The following is a 19,236-nucleotide window of genomic DNA, read 5'->3' as shown; positions in this document are numbered from 1 at the left end:
AAAGCACATTTATTACCTTGCCCTGAGCCCTTTTTGTTCTCAGTTCTGTGGGTGGTGGGTGAAATTAGTTGCAAAGTTGGGTGAAAGTTGTTGTCTGTTGCAGCGACCTTTTGACAGCGGCCTCAAAACGGAAGGGAATAGGTTAGCGACGTTTCTTAACTATGTAAGTATCGGGTCCAAGCCCATCTGTTCCACCTGTTCACTCTCACTTAATTTTATAGAACAATGAACGAGATGCTTTCAAGCGTTTAGGGACTGGGAATCGTGTGGCCACATTCTTAAACTACGTGAGTATGATGTTTGCAGCTGATGGGCCCTGAGGGGAGCTTGGGTCCAGAGGGTAATCTCCCACACTTGTCCCCCATCAGGGCTGACCCCACCAGCCACTGGGTAAAGGCCAGGTTCTTCTCGCCCTGGCAGCTTCGTGGCTGGAGGTGAGAGCTGGCCTTTGTTCCTGTTGGTGTGGTTCTGGCTTCCACTAAGAATTTTACATCCCTGGCTCCATTTTTTATTTTTCCAGTTTTAAAAAATTATGGTAAAATACAGATAAAATAAAGCATACCATCATAACTGTTTTAGGTATACAGTTCAGTGGTATTAAATACATTCATATTGTAAAACCCTTACCACCATCAGGCTCCATAATTCTTTTCACCTTGTAAAACTGAAACTCTACACCCATTAAACAGTAATTCCTTATTGCCTCCCAAGTCCTTGGAAACCACCATTCTGTTTTCTGTCTCTTATGATTTTGCCTACTCATGTAATGTAACCTTATATAGGAATATGTGTCTCTTTGTGGCTGGTTTGTTTCACTTAACATGTCTTTTAGGTTCATCCAGGTTGTGTTGTATTCTGGCTCCTTTGTGGTAAGCCTAGCGCTGGTCTAGACTTTTGGGATGGCTGCTCTGCAAGATTCCCTTCTTCAGAGCAGAGGGAGCAAGGAGCCATGAGGTGCTCTTAGCTAGGAGCTGCCTTTGTTTCTCCAGAGGGTTGGTGGCCTGATTCTCACCTGCTGCTGCCACTCCATTAGTGAGAAACAGTTTCTTCTCCTCTCTACTTAGCTCTAAAGAGTTACAGAGGCTGGAAAATAACTTAAAGGCTGAAGCTCATATTCATTCTTTCCTTTTACGTTTTTATTGTGTGTGGGTGATGTGCTGTGGTCATGCTGGTGAGCAGGACATCTGTGGTTTCTCTCGTGGCACTTGAGGTCTAATATGGGGACTTACTGTAAGCACAGGAGAGACCGTTGTTTAGTTTCCATGGAGACAGGCGCTGTTGAGAAGTAGCCCAGGCTGGGCTTCAGCAAAGGCCTCCCTTGGGAAGTAACATGCCGGGTGAGACTTGAAGGTAGAGTGGAGATTAGCTGGTGTAACGTGGTTTCTGGCAGAGGAGAGAATGTGTAGGCTTGGAAGAGAAAAGGAGCTTGGGATGTTGGGAAAATAGAAACAGGGGAGTGTGTCTGGAACGACAGCCAAATGAGACTGACAGGGCCTAGGTTCTCGAAGGGTCTGGGGTTGATTCCCAGGGCAGTAGGAAGGCAGCAGGGATCCTCATCCTATTCATTTGCTATGTGTGTATAGAGAGTTCTTCAGTCAGTCTGGGGTGTATCCCATGGACATATTTTTGAGTTCTAGTTTTTAGTATACTATGGGCAGAAACTTGAAGTGAGCTGGATGAGCAGGAAGCAGTGCTTTGCACATGCACTGAGACTTGTGCTGTGGGCAGGAGCGCAGCCTCGCTGCTCTGTAACTTGGGTCTGGTTTAGCTGGAGGCCTCTCCCTGGAGACACAGCATTCTACCTGCCCATTCAAATTGTTCTAAGGAGGGTGACTGTTCCGGAACAGTGACCAGATGAGCAGACTGCAGGAGCCACAGAAACACCTTGCACGGCTATGCCTGGTGCTGAAAGCAGCTGGGAGCTCCTGCTCAGGGCTGTTTGCTGGGCACAGTGACTTAGACATAACCCAAGCTGTGTGGGGGCTTGAGGGAGTGGACGACAGTTCTTTTCTGAGTGTGGACTCAGATTGCTCCCATGGAGGACAGCTCAGGTGTGGGTCGCTGCTCTCGAGTCCTTGGCGGAGACTGTCCTGATGAACCACACAGGTTAGGTAGGGCTGGCCATGGAGCAGATCCGCTCATGCTCAGAGGAGGGGGATATACACACCTCGCCACATCCTTTGTGATTGAGTTGCTCTGAGAGACCTGGATAGAGGGGCCAAGCTCTCTGCCTTGTATTCCCAGATGAGTGATGTAGAAGCTGGTGGTGCCACTGTCTTCCCTGATCTGGGGGCTGCGATTTGGCCTAAAAAGGTAAGTTCTGGGTTAGAGGTTGAAGCCAGGCTCAGATGTTGTCCCCCAGCCCCATTCCTTGGCCAGCTTGACTGTCACCTGTGATACGCCTTGGCTCCTTTCCACCTGTGCTCTCTTTGGCCTAAGCTTCCACCTGGGGATGGGGTGGTGGGGTGGTGGAGGAAAGTCCCTTCCGGAGCAGGTGAGTGCTCTTGGGAAACTCCCCTCTTGCTGGAGTCCCAGAGCCCTGAGTCCCCCAGTATGTAGGAAAGTGATGGTTCTGCTTGGGCTCAGGTCGTAGAGCCCAGTCTCAAAGGATTTTTTTCTGACAGGCTTTCTGTTTCGCAGGGCACAGCTGTATTCTGGTACAACCTTCTGCGGAGTGGGGAAGGTGACTACCGAACAAGACACGCCGCCTGCCCTGTGCTTGTGGGTTGCAAGTGGGGTGAGTTCTTGACTTTGGTGGGCTCCTTGTGGGCTTTGATGGCCTGCCTTAGACTCTGTGCCAGGAGACAGCAACCGCCACATTTGTACAAAAGGTTTTTATCTGTTAGGTGGCAGCACCATCCAGCCATGTTACTGACTACTCAGCTGGTCATGTGCCAGGAGATCTAGTTGGGAATACCCTTGAGAGATGCCCAGAGAGGGAGGGAGGCCCCAAGGAAGAACAGCTGGCCACCCACAGCCAGCCACCTATTGTTGGTCCAGGATGGCTCTCCAGGAGAGCAGGCTCTGGTATGGGCTCTGTGGGAGCAGACAGGAGCTGGAAGCAGGAATAGGAAGAGTCAGTAGGGCAAGGCCCACTGGAATAAGGGACAGGCTCAGAGTAGCATCAGGGGCCTGTGGGCTGCTGTCGTTGTCACATGAAGAAGGGGGAGGGCTTGGTGCACGGAGCCAAGAGGTGGGGCTGGGACCAAACCACAGAGACCAAAGCTGGAGCCTCATCCTGGGAGCAGTGGTGGTGAGCCACTGAGAGGCCTGAGATGAGTTTGTAGCCCTCTTACAAGAGTTTGGCGGATAGGTTTATGGAACATTGAGCAGTGAAAAAGAAAAGGAGGTAGTCACTGATTTCAGGGGGAAAACCAGGAAATGAAATGTAAGCATAATCTACTGCATGGCTCAAAACAACGTCACACGAAATCTTAGTTTTAAAGCTTGTGGTTTAATGATATTGGGAAGATAGATGGGGACAAGTATGTGTTTAGGGTTAGAAGAAAATAAGTTCAAAATTTAATATCAAGAAATAGCATTATAAATATGCTATTCAGAAAAATTTGGTTAAATATTAGAAGAAACAGCTGAAGTCTTCTGAGTAGGGCTTGGGGCTTGGAGGGAGTACTTTAGGAGATTGCTGTTTATCACAAAATTTTAGATAATTTGAGTGGTTCCATGAAGTACAAGTATTACTTTAAATTATATGTAAAAAGTTGTATGACTTCAGTAGTACAGTAAAACAATTTTACTCATGAGAGAGTCTGCGTTGGAGGCACAGAATCATGATCCCTGACTGAGACACGGCTTAGATGACAGTGATGGCACCAGCTCTTCTGCTCTGGGGCACACAGCGCACAGGTTGGGTCTGCCGGCCCACCGTGCCTGAGGTGATAGCCGAGCCCTCCTCAGTGCTCACGGGCTTCCTCACCCCCTGCCTCTCAGTTTCCCCCACCACCTCCCAGTAGCAGGTTTGTTGAGGTCCTTGACACACGCCAGGGCAGTTCCTGCCTGCTGAATTTCTTATCCTTCTCCCACTTCATGGGACCCCCGTTGGTGTGGGAGTTATCTTGGTATGTCCATCTTCTTCCCCATAACTTCTGTTCAGCTTTCTTCTCCAGCCCTGGGGTCTCTAGTTCCCTGACATGGTTTGATGTTCCTTTGACTCTGTTCTCAGGGCAACCTGCGTGCACACATCTTGTGTCACTGGCATGTGTCTTCCTCAACAGTGCATGAGCCACTTGAGGCCTGAGACCATGTCGTAATGGAGTCTGAGTCCAGAACACATTGCAGGGGTTATCATGAATGAATCGTTAGTTTTGGTTGCTGAACTGACCAGTAGGATGGTAATATACTTGGTTTCTGTTCACAGTTTCCAACAAGTGGTTTCATGAACGAGGACAGGAGTTCCTGAGACCTTGTGGATCAACAGAAGTTGACTGATGTCCTTTTCTGCCCTTCCCTTTCCTGGCCCCGCAGCCCATGTCAACTCCAAGTTCAGTGTGACAGACACCTTCATGTGTTCCAGATCCTATCAAGTGGGTCTTTGGAGGAATGAACGTTTGTCTGGAGTGGTGGGGTATAGTGGGATGGGTCCTGGTGCCCTGGTCCCCAGCCTCTGTGGTCAGCCTGTGCTATCTCTAGCCTCAAGTGTAGGGTCAGAGCGGCTGCAGCAGAGTCACTGTCTAGCGCCAAGCAAGGTGCCTTTGTACCTCAGATGTTTTAGGTGTAAGATGTTTCAGTGAACCAAAGTTCTGATGCCTTGTTTACATGTTTGTTATGGCATTTCTATCAGTTGTGGCTTTAACAAAAAAAAAATAATAATAAATAAATTGTCCCTGCCAGAAGCCTTAAAGAGCTGTATTTGGAGTGTTTTTTGTTGTTGTTTTTTTGTTTTTTGAATATGGGAAGCTTTTCCCAAGTTGACCGTTTTGCGTGTGTTAGCTATCTGGAGGCAGAATCTAGATAACGAAGGCTTTAGTGGCAGAAGCCTGGCCTTGGGGTCTAGATGTGGTTTCAGTACTTGTGTCCTCTCTAAGCTTCGTTGTCCTTTTCTAGAAAGTAAGTTGGAATATACAGTCTCTCCTTGTCTCCTAGAGAACGTAAAGAACATGTATGATCACAATTGTGATGCTGTTATAGCCTGAAATTTCTTATTTTAGCATTTTAAAATATATGAAATGTATGGGAATACTTCAAAAAGTTAGTGGAAAATGGAATTTAAAGATAAGCTTAGGGTGGGCATTTGGTATAACGGTGAAGATGCTACTTGGGGGCCGGCACTGTGGTGCAGCGGGTTAACACCCTGGCCTGAAGCGCTGGCATTCCATTTGGGCGTCAGTTTGAGTCCCAGCTGCTTCACTTCCCATCCAGCTCTCTACTATGGCCTGGGATAGCAGTAGAAAATGGCCCAGGTCCTTGGGCTCTTGCACCTGCGTGGGAGGCCCGGAAGAAGCTCCTGGCTTCGGATTGGCACAGTTTGGCTGTTGTGGCCAGTTGGGGAGTGAACCATCGGATGGAAGACCTCTCTTGCTCCCTCTCTGCCTTTCCTCTCTCTGTGTGACTCTAACTTTCAAGTAAAATAAATATATATATTTTTAAAGATGCTACTTGGGATACTCACATCCCTTATCAGAGTGTCTGGGTTAAAGTCTTAGCTCTGCTTGTGATTCCAGCTTCCTGCAAATGTGCACCCTGTGAGGTAACATTTGATGGCTCAGGTAGTTAGATCTCTGCCACCCATGGTTCTTGGTGCAGATAAACATTTCTTTAGGGCATATATGAAGTACTGGGGTCCCTGCCACCTATATAGGAGACCTGGATTGAATTCCTGACTCCTGCCTTCAGGCTGGCCCAGCCCAGGATATTGTAGGCATTTGGGAGTGAACCAGCAAATGGGAGTTCTTGGTCTGTCAGTCTGTCTGCCCTTCAAATAAATAAAATAGACAAAAAAGTTTTAAATGAAAGATGTTTATTTTAGTGCAAAAAATTTTAAAATCTGTGCATATGAGGAGTCTTCAAAAATTTCAAGGAAATGTATTTTCTGATAAAATTATGCATAGATTTCAAAATTTCTTGCATTAGGGCAGTGTTGTAGCATAATGGGTGAAGTCACCACCTGCAAAGCCAGCATTTCGTATGAGTGCTGGTTTCAGTCATGGCTGCTCCACCTCTGATCCAGCTCCCTTTTAATGTGCCTGGGAAAACAGCAGAATGTAGTCCAAGTGTTTGGGCCCCTGCCACCCATGTGGAAGACCTGGATGGAATTCTGGGCTCCTGGCTTTGGCCTGGCCCCGCCTGGCCTTGTTGTGACCATTTGGGGAGTCAGTGGATGGGAGACTCCCTGCCCCAGTCTGCTTTTCAAATTACCAGATCTTTTTTTAAAAAAAGTCTTGTACCAAAATAAGCTTTACATTTCAGTTTCCACAAACTTTTTGAGATACTCTGTTAAAGAAAAGGAAGAGGAGTAGAGGGGGCCAGCCCTATGGCTCAGTAGGTTAATCTTCTGCCTGTGGCGCCAGCATCCCATATGGGTGCCAGTTCTAGTCCTGGCTGTTCCTCTTCTGATCCAGCTCTCTGCTGTGGCCTGGGAAAGCAGTGGAAGGTGGCCCAAATCCTTGGGCCCCTGCACCTGCATGGGAGACCAGGAAGAAACTCCTGGCTCCTGGCTTTGGATCGGCGCAGTTCCAGCCATTGTGGCCATTTGGGGAGTGAACCAACGGAAGAAAGATCTTTCTCTCTGTCTCTCCCTCTCACTGTCTGTAACTCTACCTCTCAAATAAATAAATTAAATAAAATAAAAAAAACAAGAGGAGTAGAATCACCTGTGTTACCACTGCCTGGGTTGGAGAAGAAAACATTTATTTTATTTTATTTATTTTTTTAAAGATTTATTTATTTAGCCAGCACCGCGGCTCACTAGGCTAATCCTCCATCTAGTGGCGCCGGCACATCGGGTTCTAGTCCCGGTTGGGGCGCCGGATTCTGTCCCGGTTGCCCCTCTTCCAGGCCAGCCCTCTGCTGTGGCCCGGGAGTGCAGTGGAGGATGGCCCAAGTGCTTGGGCCCTGCACCCCATGGGAGACCAGGAAAAGCACCTGGCTCCTGGCTCCTGCCATCGGATCAGCGCGGTGCGCCGGCCGCAGCGCGCTGGCCACGGCGGCCATTGGAGGGTGAACCAACGGCGAAGGAAGACCTTTCTCTCTGTCTCTCTCTCTCACTGTCCACTCTGCCTGTCAAAAAAAAAAAAAAAAAAAAAAAAAAAAAAAAAAAAAAAAGATTTATTTATTTATTTGAAAGAGTTACACACAGAGAGAGATTTTCCATCTGCTGCTTCACTCCCCAGATGGCTGCAAGGCTGGAGCTGCACCAATCCAAAGCCAGGAGCCAGGAGCCTCCTCCGGGTCTCCTACATGGGTGCAGGGGCCCAAGGACTTGGGCCATCTTCCACTGCTTTCCCAGGCCATAGCAGAGAGCTGGATTGGAAGTGGAGCAGCTGGGACTTGAACCGGTGCCCTGTGGGATGCCAACACTACAGGTGGCGGCTTTTACCCACTGTGCCACAGTGCCAGCTCCTGTGATAAGCATTTTTAATGGATGACTACTCATGCACATAAACATACATTTCTTTTTTTTTTTTTGAAAAAAAAAAAAGATTTATTATTTATTTGAAAGAGTTACACAGAGAGAGAAGGAAAGGCAGAGACCAAGAGAGGTCTTCCATCTGCTGGTTCACTCCCCAGTTGGCTGCAAAGGCTGGAGCTGAGCCAGTCCTAAGCCAGGAGTTCCCTCTGAGTCTTAGGCAGGTGCAGGGCCCAGGGACTTGGGCCATCTTCTACTGCTTTCCCAGGCCATGGCAGAGATCTGGATGAAAATTGGAGCAGCTGGGTCTCAAACTGGCGCCCACATGGGATGCCAACACTGCAGGTGGCACCTTTACCTGCTATGCCACAGTGCCAGCCCCAAAACATAGTTTTCTTGGGACCTATATTAAGGAGCAGAAATACTTCTCACGAATGGGATAGTACTGTTACGAAAGACTTCATAGAACTCTCTAGCCTTCTTTCTGCTCTATGATGATACATTAGGAAGGTAGCTGTGAACCAGGAAGTGGGCCACCACCAGGCATTAAACTGCTAGCACCTGATCTTCTACTTTCCACCATTCCAAACTGAAGTAAGTACACTGTTTATCGCAGCCCTACCTTGACTAACACAGTACATGTATAATGCTAGCTGTTTCAACATGTTTATTGATTTTGAACAACTTTACATGTTTGTTGGTCATTAGATTTCTTTTTCAATTCTTTTTTTGGGGACTGGTGTTGTGGCATAGCAGGTAAACCTGCCATGTGCAACTCCGGCATCCCACCTTGGCAGTGGTTAATGTCTTGGCTGCCCCACTTCTGATCCAGCTCCTGGCTAATGGCCTGGTAAGCAGCAGAAGATGGCCTAAGTGTTTGGGCCTCTGCCACCCACATGGGAGACCCAGATGATTCTGGCTCTTGGATTTGGCCTGATCCAGCCCTGTCCTTTACATTTTTCTAGGGAGTGAACCAGTGGATGGAAGATCTCTCTGTCTCTCTCTCTCTCTCTCTCTGACTCTGACTTTCAAATAAATAAATAAATTTTTTTAAAATAGTCTTTTTTTTTTTTTTTTTTTTTTGACAGGCAGAGTCGACAGTGAGAGAGAGAAAGGTCTTCCTTTGCCATTGGTTCACCCTCCAATGGCCGCCATGGCCAGCGCGCTGCGGCCGGCACATCGCGCTGATCTGAAGCCAGGAGCCAGGTGCTTCTCCTGGTCTCCCATGGGGTGCAGGGCCCAAGCATTTGGGCCATCCTCCACTGCACTCCCTGGCCACAGCAGGGAGCAGGCCTGGAAGAGGGGCAACCAGGACAGAATCCGGTGCCCCGACCGGGACTAGAACCCGGTGTGCCGGCGCCGCAAGGCAGAGGATTAGCCTAGTGAGCCAGTGAGCTGCGGCGCCGGCCTAAAATAGTCTTTTAAAAAACTGATTCACATGAATTTTTTTTTAAGATTTATTTATTTATTTGCAAGAGATAGAGAGAGAGAGAGAGAGAGAGAGGTCATCTATCTGATGGTTTACTCCCCAGTTGACTGCAATGGCCAGAGCTGCGCTGATCCGGAGTCAGGAGCCAGGAGCGTCTTCCAGGTCTCCCACATGGGTGCAGGGGCCCAAGGACTTGGGCCATTTTCTTTCCCAGGCCACAGCAGAGCTGGATTGGAAGTGGAGCAGCCGGGTCTTGAACCGGTGCCCATATGGGATGCTGGCACTTCAGGCCAGGGCATTAATCTGCTGTGCCACAGCGCTGGCCCCCAGGAATTTTAAAAAAAATATTGTTTTAATGGCAGAGTTAGAGAATCTTGCATTTGTTGGTTCACTCCCCAAATAGCCACAATGGCTCAGGTTGGGCGGGGCTGAAACCAGGAGCCTGGTACTTCTTCCAGGTCTCTTGGGTGGGTGCAGGGGCCCAAAATTTGGGCTATCTTCTGCTGCTTTCCTAGACACATTAGCAAGGAGCTGGATCAGATGTAGAATAGCTGAGTTTCAAACAGGCACCTATATGGGATCCTAGAGTCACAGGTGGAGGCTTAACCTACTAAGTCACAATGCTATCCCCTTTGTAATAGTCTTTTAAAAATATATTTATTTGAGAGACAATCAGAAAGAGATCCTATGTGCTGGTTCATTTCCAAAATGGTTGCAGTGGCCTGGACTGGGCTAGGCTGAAGCCAGGAGCCATTAACTCAATCCATTTTTCCCACATGGGTGGTAGGGACCCAACTATGTTAGCTATCACCTGCTACCTTCTAGCATGTGCATTAGCATGAAGCCAGAATTAGGAGTGGAACTGTGAATCCAACCCAGGCTGTCTGATATGGGATGTTGGCATCTTAATCAGTAGCACCAATGTGCATTCCATAATTTTTAATATGTTGTGGCCACAAGCTATTTGATGGTTAAGTTTTGCAAATACATATAATTCTTTTTGCTTATATTTTCACCTTTTTAGTTCTGTCCTTTGTTTCTGCCTTGAAGGTTCATCTATTTGAAAGGAAGAGCTACAGAGAGAAAGACCTTCGATCTTCTGGACCACTCCCCAAATGGCCGCAATAGCCAAGGTTGGGCCAGACCAAAGCCAGGAGCCAGGAATTCTATCCTGGACTCCAAGATGGGTGGAAGAGTCCCAAGTACTTGGGCCATCTTAATGCTGCTTTCCTGGCTCATTAGCAGGAAGCTGTATCAGAAGGGAAGATCTGAGACTGGAACCAGAGCTCCCATATGGGTTTGCTGGCATCACAATTGGTAGCTTAACCTGCTACACCACAGTGTTTGCCCCTACTTCTGTCTTGATAAACTCAAGTTCTTTCTTTGTCAAATTTACCAAACTTTTTTTCCTTTATAACATATGCTTTTTTTTTTTTTTTTTTTTTTTTTTTTTTTTTTTTTTTGACAGGCAGAGTAGACAGTGAGAGAGAGAAAGGTCTTCCTTTGCCATTGGTTCACCCTCCAATGGCCGCCACGGCCGGCGCACCGCACTGATCCGATGGCACGAGCCAGGTGCTTCTCCTGGTCTCCCATGGGGTGCAGGGCCCAAGCACTTGGGCCATCCTCCACTGCACTCCCTGGCCACAGCAGAAAGCTGGCCTGGAAGAGGAGCAACCGGGACAGAATCTGGCGCCCCGACTGGGACTAGAACCCAGTGTGCCAGTGCCGCAAGGCGGAGGATTAGCCTAGTGAGCTGTACCGCCGGCCCTATAACATATGCTTTTTTTTTTTTTTTTTTTTTTGACAGACAGAGTGGACAGTGAGAGAGAGAGAGAGACAGAGAGAAAGGTCTTCCTTTGCCGTTGGTTCACCCTCCAATGGCCACCGTGGCTGGCGCACTGCGGCTGGCGCACCGGGCTGATCCAAAGCCAGGAGCCAGGTGCTTCTCCTGGTCTCCCATGCAGTTGCAGGGCCCAAGGATTTGGGCCATCCTCCACTGCACTCCTGGGCCATAGCAGAGGGCTGGCCTGGAAGAGGGGCAACCAGGACAGAATCCGGCGCCCTGACCGGGACTAGAACCCGGTGTGCCGGCACCACAGGTGGAGGATTAGCCTATTGAGCTGTGGCGCCAGCCCTTACTTAAGAAATTCTATACTCCAAGATTATGAAGTTGTTTACTGTGTTCTCTTCTAAAAGCTACACAGTGTTTGTCTTTTATTTTTGTAGATGATGCGAATTTTAAGGGTCTATTTTACAAATTTTTGCACATTTTAAGATCAGATAGGCTTATGCTACAGTAAGTAATAAGTAATCCCTAAACTATAGGCTTAATATATAATACTGTGTCTCATGCAAAAAACCGTTGGTTGTAGGGTAACTGCTATCCATCTGTAGACATATCTAATTTCTCTCTAGTGGTTTCTATTAGCAGAACCTAAAAGCAAGCCACTTGGAATTGGAAATGCAGTTTACAGTCCTGGCTCCAGTACGTGTAACAGAATAGAAAATAGAAAAAGCTTCAGCTGGGAACAGAAAAATAGTGCACACAAGTGGTTTTTTTTTTTTTTTCTTTTTCTTTTTTAAATTCCTATTTCAGGATTTTTGGACTTCTTGAATATATATGATGGTGTGTTTAATCACCTCTGGAAAATTGTTAAACCATTTTCTCTTTCAGTATTGTCTGTGTTCCTTGTGGAACTCTGATTAAATGTAAATTAGACCATATAATGCTGTCTCTTGCCTCTTAACCTGTCCTTTATATTTTTATACCTATATTTTCAAATAATTTTATGGCTGCTTTATGGTTTACTAGTTCTGCTACTTGAATCTAGGACTTTTTCCTTAAGGACTATATATATATATATATATATATATATATATATATATATATAAAAAGGTGTATATATATATATAAAGACTTTAAAGGTGTGTGTGTATATTCTGGCTTATACCATTTCTGTTAAAAAGCTAACTCTTGAGCACTGTCCATCGCTGTACCCTCTACCAACTGCTTTTAAGATTTTTCTCTTGTTACACTATGACTGTCTGCTTTTGATGGAGCCTTAGAGGCTTGAGATGGGTGTGGCCAGAGAGCTCTGGTTCCTCAGGGTTAAGGGTGTGCCAAAGGTGAAACTCCCAGGTTAGGTGTGGTAAATCTCTCCTCTCTCTCTCCTTTTTTTTTTTTTTTTTTTTTTTGATTCAGAAGGGAAGTAGTTCTGCACAGCTGAGCGGAATTGAAGGTAGTCAGCTTCCGATCTCTGGCTCCTGTGGGTATAACAATGGCCTGCTCTTTCCCAAGGACCACACAGGTAATCTGTTCTGCCCTCAGTGTGGGCTGAAATTCTTCGGCAGTCTCTCACTGGGTTGTCAAGGTTACCGAATTGTAGTGTCTCTGGAGAGTACTCACGTGAACTCTGTGAGTTCTCTCACCCACTGTCTCTTTTTTCACAGTCTCAGTTCATTAGCTCCACACATTCACTAGGTCCTAATCTCCTGTTATTTCACCCCCCCAGAGTCAGATTTTTCTGCTTGGCTGAGGGCGGGCACAGCCCTGAGGTCGCGCAGCTTTTACTTATGTCCAAAATGGTGCCTGCTCTTTGTCTTGCTTGCCTTTGAGAGGTGAGTGGAGAGAAAGAAACTCGTGTCCCTACTGGTCCCTTTTTTTTTTTCTTTTTTTTCCCTCTCTCCTCTAGTTAGCCTGGTGAACTTTCCCCCATGGGGCTTCAAGCCTCATTCCCTCTAGGCTCCTCCTTCTGCTTTCCCACTGGTGTCTCGGGCTATTGAGGTTCAGCTCACCTCTTGTTCCAGCGCTGGTGCGTTGATTCCGCCGCTGGTGTCCTGAGCCATGGTTCTCATGCCCTCCATGCAGGTCCACCGTGAATCACTAGTTCTGGAAGAGTTTCCTCTGCTATTTCTTCCTCAACTCTTCCTTGAACCTGCAGTATCTCTACTTTTATTAAACTGTCTCTTCCCAGACTATCAGTGTGCTCCCTTCCTATTCCGCCATCTTGCCGCTTCTCTTTATTTTGGTTATCAGTAGTTTTACAGTGATGTTCCTAGCTCATAGTATGATTTTCTTTTTGTTATTTTACTGCTTGGTGTTTACAGAGCTTCTTGAATTTCTAGGTTGATGTGTTTAATTAATTTTGGACATTTCTTAGACATCTTTTCTTCAAGTATTATTTCTGTCCCATTTTCTTCCTCTCTTCTCTGAGACTCCAATAAACTGGGTGTTAGAACTACTGTGTTTCTTATATCTCCTGTTCTCTCTCTGTGTCTTCTATCCTTTATCCTTTGTGCTCCAAACCATCTACGTTTGTACTGATACGTTTTGCAATTTATTTATCTTTTCTGCTAAACCTATATATTGGGTTCTTAATTTCAGTTCATACATTTTTCAAGTTTAGAAATACCCATTCATTTTTAAAAAATTTTTCTGATTCATTGGGGGAATTTATCTTTTGTTTTCTCCCTGTTTTTCTTGGACCAATGACTCAGTTACTTGAAACTTCTTATCTGATGACCCTATGATTTAGATTTCCTGTGGTTCTCTATCTTTTCCTCGCTTGATTTTTTTGGTCACTTAGTTCACTCTGTTGGTATGCTTCCTAACTTTCTGAATGCTGAACATTGCATACAACAAATTGTAGAGGCTCTGGATGGTGATAACCTCCTGTGAAAAGGGCTTCCCTTTCCTCTGCTAGGCAGAGTGGAGATGGATCACCTTCATGTTGTCAGAGTCTGAGCTGACTTTCTAAGGCTGAGCTGCAGTATTTCTGAGACTCTACCTTCATCTATTCTTTTCCCTCATATAGGATGTATCCTCCAGCAGTTTTCTAATTGAGCGCCTGTAGTGTTCCATGGATCTGTTCTTACTGGCAGTTCCTCAACTCTGATTCTTATATCCTCAGCACCTAGACCTTGCCTAAAAAAAAAATCCCTTTTTTCAATAATTTTGAATTTTTGAATCTAGGCAGAAAAATTCTTAGTTTCCCATTCCATACAGCTTTAGGATTCAGAAAATGTCTTACTAGGTATATTGACTCATTTCTCTACCCCTCCTATTCAGCATTCTGAAAACCACAATCTAATTTTGTTTTTCACTGCACTTAGTTTGCCATTTATCTGGTTCCTCATTCTTATCCCATGCCTAAAATCAGTAAATGGTTTAAGGATAAAAATGGCTGCAGATTCTTGGCTCATACTCATAAGATTCAGCCTTCCTTAGGATCTTTTTTTTTTTTTTTTTTTAAGATTGATTTATTTATTTGAAAGTAAGAATTACACTGAGAAGGAGAGGGAGAGAGAGCCAGAGAGAGGTCTTCCATTTACTGGTTCCCTCCCCAGTTGGCCTCAATGGCTGGAGCTACGCCGATCTGAAGCCAGGAGCCAGGAGCTTCTTCCAGATCTGCCATGTGGGTGTAGGGGCCCAAGGAGTTGGGCCATCTTCCACTGCTTTCCCAGGCCACAGCAGAGAGCTGGATTGGAAGTGGAGCCGCTGGGACTTGAACTGGTGCCCATATGGGATGCCAGCACTGCAGGTGGCTGCTTTACCTGCTACGTCACAGTGTAGGCCCCTTTTCTTAGGATCTTGATGCCAAATCCCTTTCTGTTTCAGCAATTCAGTGATGCCTTCAAACAGATTTTATCCAGTTTTCACGGCTTTTTTTCCTTTTGACGCGAAAGTTGGTCTACCATAAGCCTCTCCATTTTTGTTTAAAAAAATTTTATTTATTTATTTATTTGAAAGTCAGAGTTAGAGAGAGGCAGAGACAGAGAGAGACAGGTCTTCTGTTCACTGGTTCACTCCCCAAGTGGCCGCAACAGCCAGGGCTGAAACAGGCAGAAGCCAGGAGCTTCCTCCAGGTCTCTCATGTGGGACGAAGAGGCCCAAGCAATCGAACCATCTTCTGCTGTTTTTCCCAGGCCATTAGCAGGAACTAGATCAAAAGTGGAGCAGCTGGGACACAAACAGACATCCATACGAGATGCTGGCATTGCATACAATGGCTTTATCCACTACACAACACTGGCCTCTATTTGACTTTTAAACAATTTCTTCATGCAGAATAAAATATAGACACAGAAAATCTGATCTCAAATATCTTCCTTTGTTAGCTACTATAACAAGATGTTTTACATTGATCTTGAAGATTTCCTGCATTAAGCATGGAGTCAGTCACTAAGGAACTCTGTTACATTTTGATGTCTGTCTGTCTTGTGTGATTCTGGAAAGCACAGGATAGTATCTGCCTTTGGCACAGGGGACTGCTTAGCTTGGCGTTCACATGTTCATTATGAGCAGCAAAGCTGTTGAGCATTTCAGTGTGCATTTGATAGTGTGACAGTGATGTTACAGTTAGTTACTTCATCATACAAACACTCTTCAGAATAGGTAATCAAGAAGCTGCAGGTCAGAGAAAGCAAATGTACCCAAAGTCATATGCCCTGTCCAATAAAATTCAAAACAGGCTACCATACAAAGTACCACAGACCAGGTGGCTTAAACAACAGAGATTCGTTTTCTCACAGTTCCAGAGCCTGGAAGTCCAAGAGCAAGGTTATCAGCAGATTCTTGTGAGATTTCTCTTTTTGGCTGGCAGACTGTTACCACTTTGTGTCCTAATCTCTTGTGCGGACAGCAGTTACATTGAATTAAGGCCCCACCATGTGATGTCAATTTTATCTTATATCTTTAAGGTCCTTTTCTAAATACAATCACATGTTTAGTTAGGACTTAAAAATGAATTTTGGGGAGACCACAGCATTATACTTGTGTTAGATCTGAAATACTGTTGGGAATGAAAGAAGAAAAAAACAAGGAGGGTGGGCATTTGGCACAGCAATTAAATCTCCCCTTGAGGTGTCTGCATCATATATTGGAGTGCCTGGTTCGAGTCCCTGATCCTCTCCTTCCCATCCAGTTTCCTGCTGATGCACACTCTGGAAGGCATCAGTTGATGGCTCAAGTATTTGGGTGCCTGCCATTCACATGGGAGCACTGGGCTCTGTGCTTCGGTCTGGCTCAGCCTTGGCCACTGTAAGCATTTAAGGAGTGAACTGGTGGATGGAAGATCTCTGTCTCTCTCTCTCTGCATTTCAAAAAACAATGAAATTTTTGGGAAAAAAAGAAAGATATATTTTCTTATTCTTTGTATAACAGATATGGTCCATCATGAACAACTACATCAGGTTATTAAGTATGTTTAAATAAGAATAACATCAACATAAAAAGAAACTGACTTTAATGAAATTAGAAAAAAGGGACATGATGTTATGTTTTGAAATAACTGGAAAAAGGCAATACTGACATAAAACATTTTTAAAGATTTATTTTTCTTTGAAAGGCAAAGCTATACAGAGGGGAAGACAGATCTTCAATTTGCTGGTTCACTTTGGCTGCAACTGCTAGGGCTGGGCCATACTAAAGTCAGGAGCCAGAGCTTTCTCCAGGCCTCCCAGGTGGGTGCAGGGGCCCAAGCACTTGGACCATCTTCTGCTGCCTTCCCAGGAGCATTAGCAGGGAGCTAGATCAGAAGTGGAACAGCCAGGACTCAAACTGGTGCCCATAGGGGGTGCTGTCATCACAGGCAGCTGCCCTACCCTACCCACTACACTACAACACTGGCTACCATAAAATATCTTTGAGACGATAAATATAATGAAACACATATAGTAGGTGTATATATATATATAGGTGTATACAGGTATAGATGTAGGATGTAAAAGTTATTTTCCTTGTCAAAATGATTATGCCAAATAAGTTCATAATCTTAACATGCAAAAAATGCTTTTTCCATGAATTCAAATATAATATTTTTAGTATTGTACAAAGATACCTTTTTGTGAGTACAGTGAGCAGATGGAATGTTACACTGTTCTAAAAACTACATTTAAAATACACGAATCCTGCCGGCGCCATGGCTCAATAGGCTAATCCTCCGCCTAGCGGTGCCGGCACACCGGGTTCTAGTCCGGGTTGCTCCTCTTCCAGGCCAGCTCTCTGCTATGGCCCAGGAGTGCAGTGGAGGATGGCCCAAGTGCTTGGGCCCTGCACCCCATGGGAGACCAGGAGAAGCAACTGGCTCCTGCCTTTGGATCAGCGCGGTGCGCCTGCTGCAGTGTGCCAGCTGCGGCGGCCATTGGAGGGTGAACCAACGGCAAAGGAAGACCTTTCTCTCTGTCTCTCTCTCTCACTGTCCACTCTGCCTGTTAAAAAAAAAAAAAAAAAAAACTCAGAGGCATCAAAATTAAATACAATACACTTTAATACAAAATTAAATACAAGGCATTTTAATACAATATGAAATCAAATACAAGGCACTTCACACAAATTGCAGATGTTTGTAAAATATTAAAAAAACCACATCAAATGACAAAATTTAGAATCCTGAAACAGAAAACATCTTAGTGCAGATTATAATTTCTCTGCAACTTCTGTGTTGTAATATTGTGAACTAAGAAAAAGTTAATAAAGGTATATAACTTTTAAAAAATGACCATATACAAAGTTGCATGACTAATAAAGACCTATCCCTTTGCTTTTAACAAATGAAAGTAACTCTGAAAATGTTTGATTAATGTAAAACTTTAGCAAGAGATATTTAAATATACTTGAAAACAGAAATAAGAAATGCACAGATCATTGAAGATGCCTTTGAATTACTGTGGGAAAAGCGTTTAACATGAAGAAATTTAAAGAGATTATAGACATCCTACAAATGGAGATATGAAAAACAAATGAAGCATCTTCGGATTTGAATTATTACCCTAAAAACGTGATTTTCCATGAATACATCTTATGGACAAGAAGGAGCTTCAGATTTGCTGAAGCTATGGAAATTTAAATGCTATGGAAATTTCATCTATGGTAATTCTAAGCAGCATGCAGTATCAGTAATCTAATACAAAATCTGCATGGTTTTGATTCTCTAAAACTGATGTGTGGATTTTTCTGGGTACAGTTTTACCCAATTTGGAAGTGGCCTTGATAATTTTTTTTAAACAATACCAGTCACAGCGGCATTCTGCAAAATAAATGCTGGTAAACTAGAGTTAATTAAAAATTAGGAGCCCCACTTGTTCAACAATTTTTAAAATTACAATTGATGAGTTTGCTTCCATTAAAGACATTGCTATAAATAAAATATATGAAATACTGTATTTTAATATACCAACTTTGAATTTTTTATTATTTTCAACTAATGTTTCTGAGAAAAATCTTTCATTAAAAAATATACAACAACTTGGACACGAGGCTCACACTTCCTTTTGCCTTAGGCCCCAGTGTGGCTTCTCACAGCACTGCGCCTAAGTTCCATAACATGGCACCTGAACATTCAAGTTCTCAGCTTTAGCAAATAAAAATACAGCACACCAAAAATCATTTTGCGTAAGTGAAACTAAAAGTTACTGTTGATCCACAATGTACACTTAACTGGGCCTCCTGTGCAATTCTTACGCACAGTTTGTTGCACCCCCGGAGTCTCGTCTCTGGCCGCTGGAGATGCGCTGGGGACGGGGCTCACGTGGTCTGCGGACTGCGCGCCTCACCCCTGCAAGGGCCCACGGGAAAGCGCGTTCTCCGCGCCCCCCCCCCCCCCCCCAGCCTCTTGCCAGCTGCCTCCCGGACGCCTGTGTGACTTTTGGTCCTTCTTGCTGGAATGTTCTTTCTTCGGGGAGCCAGAGTTTACGCCCTCATTCCCTTCAAGACTTAGCCAAGATCACCTTTGATGGCGGCCGGGAAGGGACTGCCCCTCCTGCCCTTCCTCCTCACCCGGCCTCCAGCCGTCTCATCCGCTGGTACTAAAGCGCTCTGAGGGAAGGGACTTTACTTTCACACCTTTATCCGCAGGGTCTGGGCTTTGGCCTACACCTGGCAGGCCAAGGCTCAGGGACCGCGGAAGGCGTCAGGGGGCGGGGCCGAAGGTGGGGGGCGGAGCTTAAGGGATCTCGCGGGAGGGGCAGGGCCAGAGGTCTCTGGAAAAGGTCTCTGGAAAAGGCCTCTGGCGCGTGTCCCTGAGGTACGGCGGCGAGACTGGCGACTCAGCTTGACCGCACGGCTGTGGCGGCCGAGGCTGTGGCTGCGAAGGCCCTGGCTTACCGGTTGTGGCTGGGCCTCCCCTCCAGGCGTGGCGGGAGCGGGCGGGCAGGAGCTGCGGGAAGAGGTACGCGGGTGGGTGGGGGGTTGGGGGGCAGCCCTGAGGGAAGACCCGAAGGCTGGTCG

At 45.7% G+C, this 19,236-nt stretch overlaps 1 protein-coding gene and 1 long non-coding RNA gene across 9 annotated transcripts in view; both read left to right on the top strand.

Moving 5' to 3' along the window:
• P4HA2 (prolyl 4-hydroxylase subunit alpha 2) overlaps positions 1–4,858 on the top strand; it is a 34,252-nt gene extending 29,394 nt beyond the window's left edge. For 4 of the 8 annotated variants that reach the window (XM_017341034.3, XM_070076084.1, XM_070076085.1 and 1 more), the window contains 4 exons: positions 104–163; positions 2,245–2,313; positions 2,641–2,737; positions 4,376–4,858. In XM_017341034.3, the coding sequence (XP_017196523.2) occupies positions 104–163; positions 2,245–2,313; positions 2,641–2,737; positions 4,376–4,446 (297 nt within the window). In that variant the 3' untranslated portion in view covers positions 4,447–4,858. Of the gene's footprint in view, positions 1–103; positions 164–221; positions 288–2,244; positions 2,314–2,640; positions 2,738–4,375 lie in introns of all 8 variants that reach the window. The other 4 variants (XM_070076087.1, XM_002710197.5, XM_008254990.4 and 1 more) reach the window with 2 other exon arrangements.
• A 2,411-nt stretch (positions 4,859–7,269) lies between these two features.
• The window catches only part of LOC127490670 (uncharacterized), a 116,400-nt gene continuing 104,433 nt past the window's right edge, over positions 7,270–19,236 (top strand). Inside the window, exon 1 of the long non-coding RNA XR_011389716.1 lies at positions 7,270–18,812. This is a non-coding gene — a long non-coding RNA (uncharacterized lncRNA). The remainder of the gene's footprint in view (positions 18,813–19,236) is intronic.

Source organism: Oryctolagus cuniculus, chromosome 6, assembly GCF_964237555.1.
Source record: "Oryctolagus cuniculus chromosome 6, mOryCun1.1, whole genome shotgun sequence".
NCBI classification, from domain to species: domain Eukaryota; kingdom Metazoa; phylum Chordata; class Mammalia; order Lagomorpha; family Leporidae; genus Oryctolagus; species Oryctolagus cuniculus.
This window is presented reverse-complemented; position numbering and strand designations above follow the sequence as displayed.